The 18,633-nt window shown below is 47.8% G+C and overlaps 1 protein-coding gene and 2 pseudogenes across 2 annotated transcripts in view; 2 read left to right on the forward strand and 1 right to left on the reverse strand.

Moving 5' to 3' along the window:
- The window catches only part of Rph3a (rabphilin 3A), a 79,164-nt gene extending 76,547 nt beyond the window's left edge, over positions 1 to 2,617 (forward strand). The window contains exons 20-21 of one of the 2 annotated variants that reach the window (XM_075980838.1): positions 89 to 185; positions 856 to 2,617. In XM_075980838.1, the coding sequence (XP_075836953.1) occupies positions 89 to 185; positions 856 to 986 (228 nt within the window). In that variant the 3' untranslated portion in view covers positions 987 to 2,617. The remainder of the gene's footprint in view (positions 1 to 88; positions 186 to 855) is intronic. The other variant, XM_075980820.1, reaches the window with a different exon arrangement.
- Positions 2,618 to 4,336: 1,719 nt separating this feature from the next.
- LOC142840887 (myeloid leukemia factor 2-like) lies at positions 4,337 to 5,448 on the reverse strand (annotated as a pseudogene).
- Positions 5,449 to 5,572: 124 nt separating this feature from the next.
- Positions 5,573 to 10,731, forward strand: LOC142851722 (2'-5'-oligoadenylate synthase 1A-like; annotated as a pseudogene).
- Positions 10,732 to 18,633: the final 7,902 nt, after the last annotated feature.

The raw sequence follows: 18,633 nt of genomic DNA on the forward strand, positions 1-18,633 counted from the left end.
GCTCCAGGGACTCCTCAGGCTCCTTCCCTAGCTGCCTGTGTTGGAGGCTCTGGGGATTGTTGCTCAGCCCTCCCTATCCTGTTCACAGGAATTTTTTTATGACATCAAACACAGCGACCTGGCCAAAAAGTCCCTGGATATCTCAGTATGGGACTACGACATCGGCAAATCTAACGATTACATCGGTGAGTGCCCCGGTTCTGCGGATAGCCCCCTTATCTGGCTCTCCACAGAGAGGATGTCTTACAGGGATGGGGAGACCATGATCATACCACCCCATCTTCCCGCAGTTCTGTAGGCTCAGAGCTAGCCTGGGACTCAGGGTCCTGACTTTGATCCCACCTGGATGTGCCTTTACATGAAAAGGTACACACCATGGCAGAATAACTAAACCCCAGGAGAGCAGAGAGTGCCCTCTGCAGGAAACAAGAGAGTCCTACCCCCAATCTCTATACAAGTTCCCAAAGAAAGCTTTAACCTCACCAGCCCTTCTAAATGCCAAGGATAGACAATCCCAAGTGTGGCACAGGGAGAGATTCCAGGCAGGGATCAGGGTGAAAGCGACCCTTTGGGGAGCAACAATGACTGCCCAGTATGTGGAGACCATGCAGAAAAATAAAGTAGAAGCTGGGCAAAGATTCCCAGGGGCTTGGTGCTACAGTAAAGAGCCATAGCAGGTTCTTGAGGTTCAGAGGGTTACATAGTAACAGACCTCCTCTTAGGGGTGGGCAAGGCTGAGGATGTCACTGCTTGGTGGCCATCTTTCTCACAATTATACTCTTGAGTCAAGGGACATGAGTGGCCACAGTCCCTCTCCATTGACCTGCCCCCCCTTCCTTCTCTGCTCATCCCCAGGAGGCTGCCAGCTGGGGATCTCAGCCAAGGGTGAGCGCTTGAAACATTGGTATGAATGTCTGAAGAATAAGGACAAGAAGATTGAACGCTGGCACCAACTGCAGAACGAGAACCACGTGTCAAGTGATTAGGACCTAGCGCCCCAGTGCCCCTGTCTCCACCCTAGTTGCTCTCCCCTCTCAGAGCTTTCCTTGTTACTCTTGAATCTTTGATATCTCCCCCACTTCATACTGCTGCCAAAGACCTGCTCCCTGGGCTGCAGGGTCTGTATGCGAGCCCTCTCTGGTCCCTAGGGTAGGGTGGTGGGAGTGGGGAGATCTGACCTTGAACCCATACAAGGTCATTCCCTGTGTCTTGTCTACATGTCACTTTGGGCATTGGCAGACCCACAGACTGTAGGGACCAGCACAGGGACAGAAATTGTGCATTGAGACTGCCTCTGACACCCCCTCAAGACACCCCAAGAACAAACAGACCCACCCCGACTTTTAGACATACAGAATAGACAGAGGGTCTGTACCCCTCTTCCAGGAAGATGCCCAGCTGCTTCCTAAGAAGCTAACTTGTAACTTCCCTTGCTCTCTCTCCTTGCACCTCCTTCCTCCCTGCTCACCTTCCAGCCTACTAATGCCCCTCACCCACCCTCCTGCCCTACTGCCTCTCTTCTCCTCTCCCCTCCACAGTGGGGGATGCGAGGCAGAGCCTCCCCTCTCCTCTCTGTGCCCATTGCCAGCCTTGTCAGCAATCTTGCAAGCTGAATAAACCTGGCTCCACAACCCTGAAGTCACATTTTCCATTGGCATGCCTGGCTGTCCTCGGCCTGGGGGCTGCAGAAGGCACAGCCTGGGTGCGTGGCAGCCTCCTCCAGCACTATAGACACCTTGAGGTCCAGGATCTCTTTCTCATCCCTGGCCCCCCAAATGGGCACAGGTGGCACAGAGCTCTGGATCTGAGGTGACCTCCCAGGCTACACATTTCACCCCTTTTTCTACTCTTCAGCAATGAACAGACACATTGCCCCCCTCTCCCACCCAGAGCCCTGCTGTTCTCTGTCTCTCTTCCCCAAGGTTCCTGGGGGCGATCAAATAACAAGAACTCTCATTGGGACAGAACACTCTTGGTCTGTCACAAATCAAGAGGAATTTGGAGTCAGGCCATCATCCACACACGAGAAGAAAGTCTAGTTTTTCCCACTTTGATAGTGTTTCCCCATCGGCGTCCAAGCCCTACCTCACCCCACTGTGACCGTCAGACTAAGACTAAAAGCTCTCATTCCCACGCATGAGAAGAAAGTCTAGTTTTTCCCACTTTGATAGTGTTTCTCCATCAGTGTCCAAGCCCTACCACACCCCACTGAGGCTGTCAGACTAAGACTAAAAACTCTCATCCCCAACTCAGTCTTGCTTATTTCTTCCAATGTCCCTTGGGATTCCCCCACCCACCCAGTGACTTGTGCTGTTCCTGAGGGACTCTTGTGTTACCCTGAAATGACTCTCCGTTTAGTCCCCTCTGTCCCCATGCTCTGCCTACTTCCCTGTCATGGTCGCCCTTAGGAGAAAGCATGCTGGCTGTGTCGCCCAAGCCTGATGCGGGTTCTGGCTCTGGACTCGGAATGCAGCCTGCTCGAAGCGCCCTGATGCCCCTGCTCCTCCCCCCACACCCCTTCTAGGTAGAACACGCGCCCCTGGGTGCATGCACGATGCCCACTGCCTTTACTTTGCATTGATGTAGCCAAAAATAAAGTAGGAATATGCAAGAAAGTGGCTGTCCTGCTTCTCTTCCTTGGTGGTTTCTCAAAGTTTCTTCTGCCTTCCTACCAGGATATGTATTGGCTTGGGGATCACAAGAAATTTATCGGGGTGCAGTGAAGGAACTCAGCAGAGGTGCTGGGCTGTTTGACTGATTTCATCCTGAGAATAGGCAGATTGGCTCAAGAAACCCAGTCCACCATCTTCTTAGAAGTCAGGTTGTGGGAGCCCACCAAACAGAGGGCATACCTTCATCCCCACACTCCCATCTTTGGAGAAGTACCAACAACCATGGAACCAAGTATACTGAGATCCCGAGATCTGGGAAGATGGTTCAGTCAGTAAAGAGCCTGCCTGGCAACATGACGACCAGAGTTCAGATCCCCAGAACCTATGTGAAGATTCAGTTGTGGGCCAGTGGGTAAAGGTTCATGTTGCATGAACCTGGAGACCTGATTTCAATCCCTGGAACAGCACGAAAGTGTAAAGAGAGAACAGATTCCACATAGTGTTCCCCTGAGCTGCACGTGCATGTCATGGTACAATGCTCTGCCCATATCACACACATGCACACACACACACAGAGTAAAGCTGGGCGTGGTGGTGTGGGATTATAGTCTGAGCACTGGGGAGGGAGAAGGAGGAGAGAAGCCCTGGTGATCAATGAGCTCCAGGTTCACCGAGAGACCTTGCCTCAAAAAATAAGTAGAGTGCAATAAAGAAAGACACTATTGTCGACCTCTGACAACCAGTTACACACATGTATAGACATACAAACATGTATACATACATATAACCCCCAACACACACAGCTCCCCACCTCGAAACAAGACTTGAGTGGGGGCCTGTTCAATTCATTAATTTATCAAACAGCTGAGAAAACAAAGACTCAAGGAATGGGAGGGATCTGGGCCTCCAGACTCCCAGCCCAGTGCTCAACTCAGGGGCAGCAACTAAGGATTGCACAGACCGTCCAGTACCACCTGTGTGTTCTACCACCTCCTATCGCACAGGGAGCCAGATAAATACATCTAGAAAAATCTGCCCGCCCCTCTTGACAGGGTCTCATATAGTCCAGGACAGCCCTGAACTCCCCATGTAGTCTAGGCTAGCTCTGAAGTCCTGACCCCCCACCATCACCTCTAGAATGCTTGGATTGGTTGCAGGTGAGTATGACACCCTTGGCTCCTCAAGAGGATTTAAATTTTTTCCCATTCTCCTTTATTCCATAAACACCTAGTTACAAGTTTAACAAATCATTTATTTTTATAAAGACAGAGAAGGGTACAGAAAAGAGTCTTTTTGTGATGTGGGGTGGGAGAAGGGACGAAGAGTTGGGAATAGTCCGCTCCCTCCACAGCCCTCACAGGATGATGGCATCTGCAGTGGGGCCCTGAAGAAGAGGTGGGCAAGGGTCCCTAAACCCAGAGCTTGCACCCCAAAACCTTCAATGTGTGGCAGGGGTTCAAGGAAGATGAGGCGACTCGGAGATGGAGCAGTAAAATGAAAACTAGTTAGTGGATACAAGATAGGGTCATCATGGTGAGGGGAGAAAAGATGGAAAAAGTTGGGTGGGGGCAGTAAAAGGTTCTCCCTGAGATCCCCAGGGAGAGGTGGGGGCCAGCTTGCCTGTTAATTTAATATTAAATTGGGATGAAGTTGGGAAGGACAACATTATTTCACGGAATGATCTCTCAGCCTGTACAAAAGAGACTGAGAGCCTGGGGCCTTCATTAGTTATAGCAACGGGACTGTCGGGAGGAGGAGTCCTCAGGTCACTGGATAGCCAGGCAGGGAGGCCCCTCGCTCCCTCATCCTCCACCTGCAGATGCCTCATGCCATGGAAATCCCAGAGGGCACTGCTGCCTGAATCGGGATGTCTCCCTGTCTGTATTCTGTCAATCATGTTTTAAATAAACACTGATTGGCCAGGCAGGAAGTATAGGCAGGTCAACCAGACAGGAAGTAGAGGCGGGGTGATGAGAACAGAATTCTGGGAAGGAGGAAGCCCATTCCTCCATTCCAGCCCAGACCACTGAGAAGCAAGATGTAACCTGCCCAGCTGAAAGGTACCGAGCCATGTGGCCAACATAGATAAGAATAATGGGTTAATATAAGCTATAAGAGCTATTAAGTAGCCTGAGCTAATGGACCAATCAGTTTTATAACTTATGGAGATCTCTGTGTGATTTTCTTTGGGGCCTGCCGGCTGTGGGACCTGATGGGAGGACAGAAACCCTGACAAGCAGGCCCTCATGTTACAATCAAAGACTGTGGCCTCACTTTCATCCAGGTTGATGGATGTCGTCCTGCTGTTCTTCCTGGTCCCCTGTGCGGTGACTTCAGGAGCGAGCTCTGGAGGATGTGAGCCCTGTCCCAAATGTGATGGCCAATAGACATCTGCTCTAGACCACTGTCTAGACTCCCGGACAGTCCTCCTTGTCTCCTGGATCCTGCCTGGGGCAGAGCACATCTCAGATGTCTCCTGGTAAACTTTCAGGGCTCCACCCCCAGTGCTGGAGTACAGATGACAGTGGAGGAAGAAAAGGCCTGGCAGTTGCCTCCTGCGGCCACATGTTACTGTTCCCAATCATGTCATTCACGTCCCAAACATGTCCATGAAGCCACCAGACATTCCTAACATCCCAAAGGGAGAGACAGCCCCAGCCTGCATCTTGTGGCTGGCGGGCCTGGTTGCTGGCGTGTTACCATCTGTGATGCTAAGAAAGGGGCTATATCTAAAGCCGCCTAACAACATGTGGTGCATATGCTGACGGTGAATTGCGAAGGGGTCCATCAGGAACATGGGATCTTCAGGCTTCTTGTCCTTCATGAAGCTGAACATCCTGATCTCAGCTCCAGGGGGCTCCACACGGTCAGTCCCCTCCACCCCGCCACCTACGCCATCTGGCCGCCTCTTCTCGTGGGGCGGGGGGGGGGGGGACTGCAGGAGCAGGGTTGTGGCTAGGATGCAGGATTGGTCCATGTGGGAGCTTCTCGCCTCCAGCACCGCCTCCTGGCTCAGCGGCTACCTCTGTACCGCCCCCTACCCCCAGCCCTCAGCCCGCAGAGCTGAACCTCCCCTCAAGACTGTATTGTGTCCCTGAAAGACAAGAGCCGTTTATTGGAAGGCCAGCCACTTCCTGCCAAGCTGGTCTGTTCCTCCCAAGGGTAAGTTCTTCCAGGACAGTTTCATAGAGGACCACCTTCTTCCCAACACCAGCTTCCATAATGATGTCAGAGCCGTCATCGATGTCATGTGTACTTTCCTGAAGGAGAGATGCTTCCAAGGCGCCACCCACCCTGTGAGGGTCTCCAAGGTGGTGAAGGTGAGTCCCTCTCAGGCTGAACTGACCTTGATGGGGTGGGAGAGGACCCTCAGGAGCCAGACTGCAGCTCTGACCCCGTGTCTTCACTTCCAATCACAGCTGCAAAGTGGGTTCTGCCCCCAGGTCCCACATCCGTGTTAGGAAAAGAGCCTCAGCTACAGTTTGTGTATCACCCTCCCAGGCCACATCTGTTTCAGAGACAGGGAAACTGAGGCCAAGCTCATGGAAGACTAAGTCAAATGTGACAGGGGACAGACCAAGACCCCACATGCTGGGTGACTGAACTGATGGACCCTGACTGAGCCTGGTTCTGGGTCTCGGACTTCATCAGTACCTAATTTACTATGAAAGCTACAGAAATAAAGTTCTTTTCTTTTCTATTTTTAGTTGTTTTTATTTTTATTTATTTTTTTTTAATTTTGTGGAAGGGCACTGTGCCTGTGTTTGTGCGGTGCCCTCGGGGTTAAAGAGCGAGTGTTACATCCTGTTAGCTGGAGTTGCACAGGTGGTTGTGAGCTGGTCTGTGCGGGTGCTGGTCTCTGAGCTGGGGACAGCTGTAAGAACGGCAGGTGCTTTTAACTACCGAGCCACCTCTCCACCCTCAGATATGACATTCATAATGACCACTCCACAGTGGCTGGGGCTCACATGAGGGGCTGTTCTTAGCAGGAGTTCTTCTTTTTAAAATACTTTGTTTCACACGTGGATCTCATTTTACTAAACCTTTTTCTGTTGCTCTATGACTTTTATGTTATTTTATATTACACAAGGCGTTTTTCATCCAGGTATGTGATGTATGTGAGCATATCCCACCAATAACAATGCCAACGATGAGGATCAGGACAATAGTGCCATAGCACTGTGTTAATTTCTCACAGTCTCCTCGCGCCCACTACCATCCTTTCCTACCCTTTGCTCCCACGCTGACCTCCCCCAGAGAATCCCCCTCTGATTTTGTGTCTGGATTCCACACAAGAGAAAATGTGCCATTGTGTCTTCCCTCATGACCCACTTGTTCCTCTTTCTTTAGACCCCCCACCTTCCTCACATAGTCCTTCCCTTCTCTCTCTCTCTCTCTCTCTCTCTCTCTCTCTCTCTCTCTCTCTCTCTCTCTCTCACACACACACACACACACACACACACACACACACACACCGCCATATCTTATTGTTCTTAGGACCTGGTCAATCAAAACTACATGATAATAAGTTAGGCACTAAGTAAAATCACTCACTAAAATCACACAGTGGCTGGGAAGGCGGCTCAGTGGACAAGGCAATTGCTGTGCCCACGCAAGCTTAGGGAGTGCCACACATGGGGGACAGAGATAGGGATAATCTCTAAGACTTGGTGGATACCAGCCAAGGTCCACATTCACAGAGAGACCCTGCCTCTAAGGGAGAAGGACATAAAGTATAAAGGAAGACACCAGTATCCTCTCTTGTTTGCAAACATAGGTGTATAATGTCTCATGAACACACACATACCCAATACATACACACATAGAGCAGACACTCTGTAAGCATGAGATACATGATAGAAAACACAGCACACTGCTCCACAGTCAACTCTGACACAGACAGGAGTGAACACACATGACAAGTCCCATGCAGAGGACACTGGCCACCAGAGCATGGCTGGCCATTATTACATGACCGTGCAGCCCTCTCGTGTGTGGCCACAGTGTGCTGTTTCCCCCCACCACCATCTCCAGACCTGTGAGGAAGGGTCTGCACTAGGACAGGATGGTGGCAGGATCTTTGCAAGTGGATGCAGTCCTGAGGTGAGGGAGGACACATGGATGCTTGCTGTGGTAAAACTCTGCCCTGTTTCCTGAACCCCACAGCCAGTGAGCTTATTCCCCTTAGAGAGACCAATGAACCCCAGAGAAGGGCTGGGGTGTTAGCTAAGTGAAGCCTCCTTTACAGGCCATGTCAGCGTCTACTGCAAACCCGACCCTGAGATCTACAGACGGCTCATCAGGAAGTGCACATTCCTGGGCAAGGAGGGCGAGTTCTCCACCTGCTTCATAGAACTTCAGAGAAACTTCCTGAAGCGTTGTCCGACCAAGCTGGAGAGTCTCATCCGCCTGGTCAAACACTGGTACCAACTGGTATGGCATCTCATCCAGCTACCATGAGCTCTATCTTTACAGGGAGTGGATACAGCCAAGGAAAAGAAGGAGTATTCCAGTTTGCTTTCCGTTGACGTGGTATTTTTATCATACAACAAAACGCCACTTGGGAAGGAAAGGTCTTATTTGGTCACACATCCCAGTCACAGTTCATCACTGAAGGAAGAAAGGTCACTGATTGAAGCAGGGGCCGTGGAGGAACTCTGCTCACTGCCTTGCTGTCCATGGCTCACACAGCTTGCATTCACACACAGTCACGGGTCACCTGCCCAGGCATGACCCATCTACACCAATCACTAATCAGGAACATATCCCCACAGGCTACCCTAACTCAGTCTGAGGGAGGCATTTTTTGATTAAGGTTACCTCCTACTAGATGTCTAGTTGACCAAAACTAATCAGCACAATGGACTGCTTTTCAAGTTGATACACAAAGAGCCACTGTTAAACCATAACCTTTCCTTTCTTAATTATCCCTAAGATCTCGTGTTAATATCAAATTATAAAATACAATATAGCCTTAAAAGTCTCAAAGTTAAAAGATTCCAACACTTATAAAAATTTGTCTCTCAACTGTGAATTCCTATACAATTTCAGAGCCTGTGATAAAACCTTCAATAGTGAGCATCATTACTGTCCCTCCCCACCCCCATTCCCTAGCTGTCAATCACTGTGTCATGATTCCTCCTGTGTCTGCTGGGAAATGCTCAGTCTCTGTGGACCACATGGTCTCCATGTCAACCACTCAGCCCTTGGCTATAGCATGGGAGCGTCCATAGGCTTGATCTACATGAACAAGTGTAGCTGTGTGTCAGTAAACCTGTGATGACGTCAGGTGGCAGCTGAACTGACCCCGTGAGAAGTGGTCCCCATACAGCTGACAGCCCTGTTCTTCTCACTGCCTTTCTCTTCTCAGTGTAAGGAGAAGCTGAGGAAGCCGCTGCCCCCACAGTATGCCCTGGAGCTGCTCACAGTCTACGCCTGGGAACGTGGGAGTGGAGACACTGAGTTCAACACAGACCAGGGCTTCCGGACAGTCTTGGAACTGGTCACTAAGTACAGGGAGCTCGAATCTACTGGACAATGTATTATGACTTTCAAGATCAAGACATCTCCAAATACCTGCACAGACAGCTCACAAGAGCCAGGCAGACTGATCCCCTCATGACTCAGCTCCTCACAAGGAGTATAGGCTGGAGCAGTGTGTTGAAAAGGAGGAGATCAGAACTCTGTCACTGTGCTGGCCACTGTCATGTTGTTCCTTATTCAAATAAAGACTTGCAGCCCTGGGTGACAGATGGGTGCTTCAGTCTTCAGATGGGGAGACTAAGGCTCTGACCTCATCCAGACCCAAACAGTAGAGAGAGGGGAGTACATGGAGTGGGGACTGAGACTTTCCAGCAGTAACACAAGTCATAAGGGCTGCTAGGCATCACAACTAACTCATGTAGACTTGTTGCCCAAGGTCGGGACATGCTGTGATTCTGTGTTATGTTCAGCTCAGGTCCATGAAGCAGCCCGTCTTTCCTGTCTCATTGTCATGTGGCCAACGGAACTCAGGGGGCTTGCATCACACCCATAAAGAGACACAGGGGGACCTGTACTTTCCTTTCCTGGTGCAGGGGACTTGCTAGTATTATATGTGGCTGAGCTTAGTTTGAACACAGGGATGTTGCAGGGAGTTGGAACTAAACTGCAGTTCAAGAAGGAAGTGAAGGGACATTAGGGAGGTGGGAGAAGGCAAGTGAAGCTGCAGTGGCCTCTGGGCTGCCATGCAGCAGACAGTTGGCTATGCCAATTCTCTCATTTGACAGATGTGTGAATGAAGGACCCTCAGGTGGGAGGCGTGGCTTCCAGGACAGTACTCTATACACCCACAAGGGCCTGAGTTTGCCAGCGTCCTGTCAAAGGGGCCCTGGTGGCCTGTTACAGCACCCACCCTTAGGGCTCGCGTACACCCCCTTCCCAATAAGAGTGCTCCTGACATGATTGTGTGTTTTCTTTTGCAGATGGAGGTTGATGTACCCTACCAGGAGAACCAGAAGAGTAATTCTTTTCATAATCTCTGTTTGTTGTTGTTGTTTTGTTTCTTTTCATTGTTTCAAGGGCTTCTTCTGCATAGCACAGGCGGCCTGGAGCTAACAATCCTGCCTTAGTGCTGGGATGACTGCAGGGTAGGCCTTGTTATAACCCGAACAGGGACGGTCCTGCAGCTCCCGTGCTACTGCAGGACTGGTATGTGAGTCTCGAGAGCTATACCTGGAGACTTAAAAACACACAGAGACAGAGACAGACAGAGAAAGACACGAGGACATGGAGAAAGACAGAGACGCAGGCATGGGTCATCCTTGATACAAGAATGCCAAATGCCAAACATTATTGTGCTCAGGAGAAAGCTTATATAGGGATCCTTAGCCACACCCTGCTCTCGTGAGTTTTCATCTGCAAGTCTCGTGTTCAGAGCAGCTGCAGGCAAGGTCTCGTGCTCAGTTCACTCCAGCAGGCAAAGAATCTTGAGGCAGGAAAAGAAAATCAAAGGGCCCGGGATCTACAGCTCCCAACAGGCCTGATGTGTCCTACCTTGCCTCCATCCTCAGATGGGCAAGAATGGGGCATCAGTCCTCCGGTGAGCACAGCAGCACCTGCCCAGAAGGCTCTGGAATAAGGGGATGTGCTCCTTTCCTTGACCAGAGAGGGCAGGATGCTGCCCAAAGTCCCAGTTAGGGAGTGTCCAATCTTGGTCAGATTCCAGGCTTCTGACCCCTGACGGCCTACCCTTTTATCCTGTCCCATCACTAAAAGCCTTCCTCACAGCCTGCTTCATCTGTCTTACCCTCTGACAGTGTTCTCTGGGGGACAAGAGATTCAGAAGGGGAGGGGAGAACTCAAGCTTGAGTTCCGGCTTCTGGCTGTATATCTGATGGGAGGTTGTGTTCAATGTCTGATCAACAACAATGAACCACAGCAGATGCCACGAGGGTGTGTGAGATGAGCCAGAAGTGTGTGTGTGTGTGTGTTAATGGTTCAACTAGATGCATTTATTGTGCACTTGTTACACGCTCCACATGGGTCCAGGCACTCAGCCCTGGACAGAGCAGAAACAAATCATTACAGCATTTTATTCAGGTAGGTTGGGATCCCTCCAGGTCTCTTATTTATAAATCCACAACAGGAATCCTTGGTTCTTTCTGTCCATGTCCCCAAGACAAGACTCAAGACCTGCCCCATCTGACTCAGAAGCTGTTCTGCAGCTGCACATTGCTATGGGGACCTGGGAGTGTGAGCAGTGCACATGAAGATGCATGGTGTCATGGTGGCTGCAGCATGCAGGCTGGGGTTCGAGGAAATGCATGAAAAATAAAAAGTGCATTGAATTTGTGACACTGATGACTTTGAAACGTGGTTGTCCGTGGTGATGATGAACTTTTGATGCGCTGTGTTCAATCACAAGGAGCCTCAGCTTTGTCTCTCTGTTTCTGTCTTTATCTCTGTCCCTTGGAGAGAAGATCTCATTATCTGTCCCAGGCTGCCTGCAACTCATAGCAATCCTTCTGCCTTTGTCTCCCGAGCTCTGGAATTACACACACACACACACACACACACACACACACACACACACACACACTACCAACCTCTACACAGAGAACTAGATGGTTCCATGGTTCAGTGTTGTAAACCAGTGACTCATTTGTCAGACCCATAAATACCCAAATCCCTCAACCACAAAAGACCCGTGTGTGTGCTCACCACTTGGGCCCTGCTCACTAGGAGGTCTAGGCATTGTTCAGGGCCACCTGTTCCCGTCCCCAGTTTCCACTCTCTTAAACATTGTATGTGGGGGGGGAGAAGTGGGTCTACTTGGCCCTCATTCATTCAGTTCACATAATAGACACCTTGAGAACCAGAAGCACCAATGTCCAGGGTGGTAGGAGACACTTGTCACCTTGACTGCAGGACAAGTCACATTCTGCCGTGTGCTCTGTCTGAGCCCATGGTGGACCCAGTAATGCTGGTCTATGGTTTAAGTCTTGCCTAGTTTGAAAGACCTCCAGATGCACAGAGAAGGTTTTAACAAACAATGCCCAGGGGATCCCCATGTATCCTGCCAAGCTGAGGGGGACCCACTTTGTGAGCCATCATGTACCCCACACATGTGACAAGGAATGTCCACATCCCATTCCTTCATGATGGAATGACCCCTTGTGTGGACCTCCAAGCGCAGAAATGGCAGCAGGAGTGTGGTTCATCAGGGAAAGCCTGGCCTGGAGTGCTCCAGTGACAGGCAGGGGATGCAGCTCAGTGGCAGAGTGCTTATCCAGCATGCATGAGAGCAGACATAAAGAATCATCCTGAGCTGCCTGTGGTTTTGATGTCAGAGCCAAGAAAACAGACTTAGTCATCATGGCTAAGCTGTTCTCTGTTTTCTAGCAATTCTCTGCTTCCGTTTTGGATGGCCTTCGTACATGGCCAAGGTGAGGGTGGGATTTATTCCTGTCAGTAGAGATCCAGCTTTCCCAATTCCCTCTGCAGAAGATCCCTCTTCCCCATTGTGTGTTCATGGTAACCTGGTCAGAAGCTGCTTAACCATTCTGATAGTTGATCTTCTCAAACACCGTTCAGGTCCTGTGAATCCAGAAGAAACGCCACAGATGGTGAGTAGCCCTGACAGCAGGCTGTGGAGTGAAGGAAGCAGTCAGCAGACATTTCTATAAATGTCCTCAGACATGCCCAGAGGTGTTTCCACAGAGGGTCTAAGGCTGGGGAAGTTGGTCATGAAGATGAGCCATTGTGGGCCATTAGAAAGAAACAGAGGAGGATGTCTAGAGGGTAAGAGCAGAGGCTGTCACAGCAGGTCCTTCCACTTACTGACCTGAATTGGGTTTCAGAGTTGAACCCATTGAGTATACATGAAGTGGCTTCCTGGGGTGTATGTGTTCGCGTATTCGGCCAGTACGATAAATAACCAGACCAGCTCAAGAACAACAGATATAATTTAATAATTGAAAAAGGGGGGAACTCACGCTACAAGAGTAGAAGGTCCGAAGTCCAAAAGGGTCCGGCGAGCACTGCCTAGAGTGCACACGCACCTACCTACCCCGGTTTTTCTACCTGGGCTCCAGGCGGCCATACCCTAACCAGATATGATTGGTTGAGCTCACCCATCATCGGAGAACTGAATCCTTGCAGTACCATGGTGGACAGAGCAATGCCTCCCCTCAATGGAATACTCCTTATTCAGTGAGTGGGCACTGCAGAGCTTGCTGCTCCCAACCTTAGGCAGAAGTCAAAGTTGAAAACTGGGCTGGGAAACTCAAAGTGTCTACCATCAAGCCCTGCTACTCCTGTAGCCAGCATGGATGGTAAGTCAGAACCAACATGGTACCCACAGGAAGTGTGGGAATGAGAACTGTGCTTCAGGCTAAAGGGCTCTTGAGCAGTTCCGGTCTGGGGCAAGCATGACACTGCACAACATGGTGGTTGGACACAGTGGTATGAAAGTGTCAGTTGTGGACATCCTACTCCACCTGAGAGATGGTCCTGCCTCACTGTTGTCATGGAAACCTGATCCTGCCACCTTGTCACTCCTCCCTTAGGCTGATCATCACTCATTCCTGTAGCCTGCGGTTAGCCTCCATGGTCTTTATCATTGGGAAGGCTCTCAATGGTCCACACAAGGGGTCATTTCATCATGGAGACATGGTTGTGGCCTTTATATGCTACATGTAGATTTGCTTTAGTGTGTGATACATGATGGCTCATGTGGTGGGTCCTGTCAGCTTGGCGGGAGACCTGCGGGACCTTTGGGCATTGTTTATTCAAAACTTCTCTGTTTATCTTGCCAGAGGCCATAGGAGTATACAGTAGGTGACAACTAGTATTCAATAGGCCTGCCTACCAGATGAGTGACTCTGATAGGGAGCCTCACTTGGCAAAGTCGTGGGTCACTGGCTGCAGAAAACAGTTTGTCTCTGTAATTTTTCTCATGAGCCACTAATAACAGCTATGGGTATTTTATCACTGCTTGTGTGTGTTTATCCCATGAAAATACTGTTATCAAACTTCCACAGTTACAAAAAAATATTCATAACCTCCTGTGTCTTATCAGATCACCATGGATTAAAGTTAGAATTCAACAACAATGCTACCCCCAGAAAGCCTACAAACTCATGGAAACTGAACAGTCAACTACTGAACCACACCTGGATCAAGAAAGAAATAAAGAAAGAAATTAAAGTCTTCCTTGAATTCAATGAAAATAAAGAAACAACCTACTCAAACTTATGGGACACTATGAAATCAGTCCTAAGAGGAAAGTTCTTAGCACTAAGTGCCCACTTAAAGAAAACAGAGAAAGCACACATTGGAGACTTAACAGCACACCTGAAAACTCTAGAAAAAAAAAGAAGCAGACTCACCTAGGCAGAGTAGAAGACGGGAAATAATCAAACTGAGGGCAGAAATCAACAAAATAGAAACACAGAAAACAATCCAAAGAATCAATGAAACAAAAAGCTATTTCCTGGAGAAAATCAACAAGATTGATAAACCCCTATCCAAACTAATCAAACGGCAGAGAGAGAATATGCAAATTAATAAGATCAGAAATAAAAAGGGGGACATAACCACAGACACAGAGGAAATTCAGAGAATCATTAGATCTTATTACAAAAGCCTGTATGCCACAAAACTGGAAAATATAAAAGAAATGGACACTTTTTTAGATAAATACCACATACCAAAGTTAAACCAGGACCAGGTGAACAATCTAAATAGACCTGTTAGTTGCGAAGAATGAGAAGCCGTTATCAAAAACCTCCCTACCAAAAAAGCCCAGGTCCAGATGGCTTCAATGCAGAATTCTACCAGAACTTCCAAGAAGACCTAATACCTATACTCCTTAATGTATTTCACAATATAGAAACAGAAGAGTCATTGTCAAATTCCTTTTATGAAGCTACAGTCACTCTGATACCAAAACCACACAAAGACTCAACCAAGAAAGAGAATTACAGGCCAATCTCATTCATGAATATCGATGCAAAAATCCTCAACAAAATACTGGCAAACTGTATCCAAGAACACATTACAAAAATTGTCCATTATGATCAAGTAGGCTTCATCCCAGAGATGCAAGTCTGGTTCAACATATGAAAATCTATCAATGTAATCCATCATATAAATAAAATGAAAGAAAAAAACAGGCGCCCTCTTATACAGAAAGGGTATGGAAGCAGAGAGGGAAATCAGAGAAGCTTCACCTTTCACAATAGCCACAAACAGCATAAAATATCTTGGGGTAACTCTAACCAAGGAAGTGAAAAATCTATTTGACAAGAATTTTAAGGCATTGAAGAAAGAAATCGAAGAGGATACCAGAAAATGGAAGTATCACCCTTGCTCTTGGATTTGGAGGATCAACATAGTAAAAATGGCAATTCTACCAAAGGCAATTTATAAATTCAATGCAATCCCCATCAAAATCACATCAAAATTCTTCACAGATCTTGAGAGGACAATAATCAACTTTATATGGAAAAACAATAAACCCAGGATAGCCAAAACAATCTTATACAATAAAAGAACATCTGGAGGCATTACCATCCCTGACTTCAAACTCTATTACAGAGCTACAGTAATGAAAACAGTGTGGTATTGGCATAAAAACAGAGAAGTCGACCAATGGAATAGTATAGAAGACCTGGATTTTAACCCACAAACCTATGAACACCTCATTTTTGATAAAGGAACTAAAAGTATACAATGGAAGAAAGAAAGCCTCTTCAACAAATGGTGCTGGCACAACTGGATGTCAACCTGTAGAAGAATGAAAATAGACCCATATCTATCACCATGCACAAAACTAAAGTCCAAATGGATCAAAGATCTCAATATAAATCTGAACACACTGAACCTGATAGAAGAGAAGGTGGGAAGTACCCTACAACATATGGGCACAGGCGATCGCTTCCTATGTATAACCCCAGAAGCACAGACATTAAGGGCAACATTGAATAAATGGGACCTACTGAAACTGAGAAGCTTCTGTAAAGCAAAGGACACTGTCACTAAGACAAAAAGGCAACCCACTGACTGGGAGAAGATCTAGACCAACCCTGCAACAGACAAAGGTCTGATCTCCAAAATATATAAAGAACTCAAGAAACTAGACTTTAAAGTGCTAATTAACCCAATTAAAAAATGGGGCACTAATCTGAAAAGAGAATTCTCAACAGAAGAAGTACAATTGGCCAAAAGACACTTAAGGTCATGCTCAACCTCCTTAGCGATCAGGGAATTGCAAATCAAAACAACTTTGAGATATCATCTTACACCTGTCAGAATGGCTAAAATCAAAAACACCAATGATAGCCTTTGCTGGAGAGGTTGAAGAGGAAGGGGTACCCTCATCCATTGCTGGTGGGAATGCAAACTTGTGCAACCACTTTGGAAATCAGTGTTTCGGTTTCTCAGGAAATTCGAGATCAACCTACCCTTGGACCCTGCAATGCCACTCTTGGGAATATACCCAAGAGAAGCCCGATCGTATAACAAGGACATTTGTTCAACTATGTTCATAGCAGCATTATTTGTAATAGCCAGAACCTGGAAAAAACCTAGATGTCCTTCAATGGAAGAAAGTGTGGAATATATATACATTAGAGTACTACTCAGTGGTAAAAAACAATGACTTCTCGAATTTTGCATGCAAATGGATGGAAATAGAAAACACTATCCTGAGTGAGGTAACCCAGACCCAAAAAGATGAACATGGGAGGTACTCACTCATAATTGGTTTCTAGCCATAAATAAAGGTCATTGAGTCTATAATTTGATATCCTAAAGAACCTAGATAAGAAGGTGAACCCACAGAAATCCATATAGCTATCCTCCCGGTTATGGGAAGTAGACATGATTGTCAGGCAAAAAATTGGGATCTTGGAGTGGGGTGGGAGGGGGGTAAGGGGAGATGGGGAGAGAAAAGGGAAAAGGGGAGGATGGGGGAACTTTTGGAAATGGGATGATTGGGATAAAGGAAGGTTGGATAGGGGAACAGGGAAGCACATATCTTAATTAAGGGAGCCATCTTAGGGTTGGCAAGAGACTTGGACCTAGAGTGGCTCCCAGGTGCCCAGGGCGATGTCCCCAGTTAGTTCCTTGAGCAGCTGAGGATAGGAAACCTGAAATGACCCTATCCTATAGCCATACTGATGAATATCTTGCATATCACCATAGAACCTTCATCTGGCGATGGATGGAGATAGAGAGAGAGACCCACACTGGAGCACCGAACTGAGCTCCCAATGTCCCAGTGAGGAACAGGAGGGAGAACATGAGCAAAGAAGTCAGGACCACAAGGGGTGCACCCACCCACGGAGACAGTGGGGCTGATCTATTGGGAGATCACCAAGGCCAGCTGGACTGTGACTGAAAAAGCATGGGATAAAACCGGACTCTCTGAATATGGCAGCCAATGAGGGCTGCTGGGAAGCCAAGGACAATGGCACTGGGTTTTGATCCTATTTCATGTTCTGGCTTTGTGGGAGCCTAGCCAGTTTGGATGTTCACCTTCCTAGACCATGATGGATGGGGGAGGACTTTGGACTTTCCACAGGGCAGGGAACCCTGATTGCTCTTCAGACTGGAGAGGGAGGGGGAGAGAAGTGGGGAAAGGGGAGAGGAGTGGGAAGAGGGAAAGGGAAATGGACGGGTGGGAGGAGGCAGAAATTTTTTTTAATAAAAAAATAATAATAAATAAAAAAAATTAAAAAAAGAAAATACTCTTATCTACTGGGCACGTATAGCTGTGGATGGTCAGGAAGATGATTTCTGCTTAAATTTGCAATTCTGATGACTAGAAATAGTAGGATATTTTTATTACTCAGATTGACATAAGAAAGCAATAGTGTTCTTAGTCACAAAGACAGCTGATTTTAGACTTCAGAACGAATTCAAAGCAAACTGGTTGTCCCTGGAGATGAATATCTGGTTGTCCCTAGAGACAAACACAAGAGGACAATTTCTGCTTTGCTGATTCGAGGTCAGATCATGAAGCAACTTTAGTCAACATAACTTTCTCAGCTGTGGGGAGTTCTGTATGTACTCCCCAACCTCAGGCTTCAGTCAGCTGTTTATTGTTTAGGTCCTGAATTGCAATGTCACTTTTCTGTCTGGGAACCCTGACCACTCAGAGCTACGTGCACAGCCAAGTGTCACTCATTGGAAGGTCAGTGTGACATCCCTAGACTGTACAGCTCCGTTTCTTATTGTTTACTCAAGCAGTGCTGTGACCCTGAAGATCTGATTCATATTTGTCCAGCGGTTTTGGCTATGAGATGAAGCCAGAGAGATGTAGGAGAGGAGATGAGAGATGGAGAGAGAAGTGTTATGTAGATGTATGTAAAGAGACGTGGCTGTGTGGAGAAAGAGATTTTCAGAAAGGGGTTTTTCAAGATGAAGTAACAGAGAAAGTTACCATTAGAAAGTGTGTGTTTTCTTATTTACCCCTCAGATAGAAAAGTCTAGGTCACACTGCATTTGTGGATTTTTTGCATACCCTGGAGGCAGC

Source organism: Microtus pennsylvanicus, chromosome 1, assembly GCF_037038515.1.
Source record: "Microtus pennsylvanicus isolate mMicPen1 chromosome 1, mMicPen1.hap1, whole genome shotgun sequence".
NCBI classification, from domain to species: Eukaryota; Metazoa; Chordata; class Mammalia; order Rodentia; family Cricetidae; genus Microtus; species Microtus pennsylvanicus.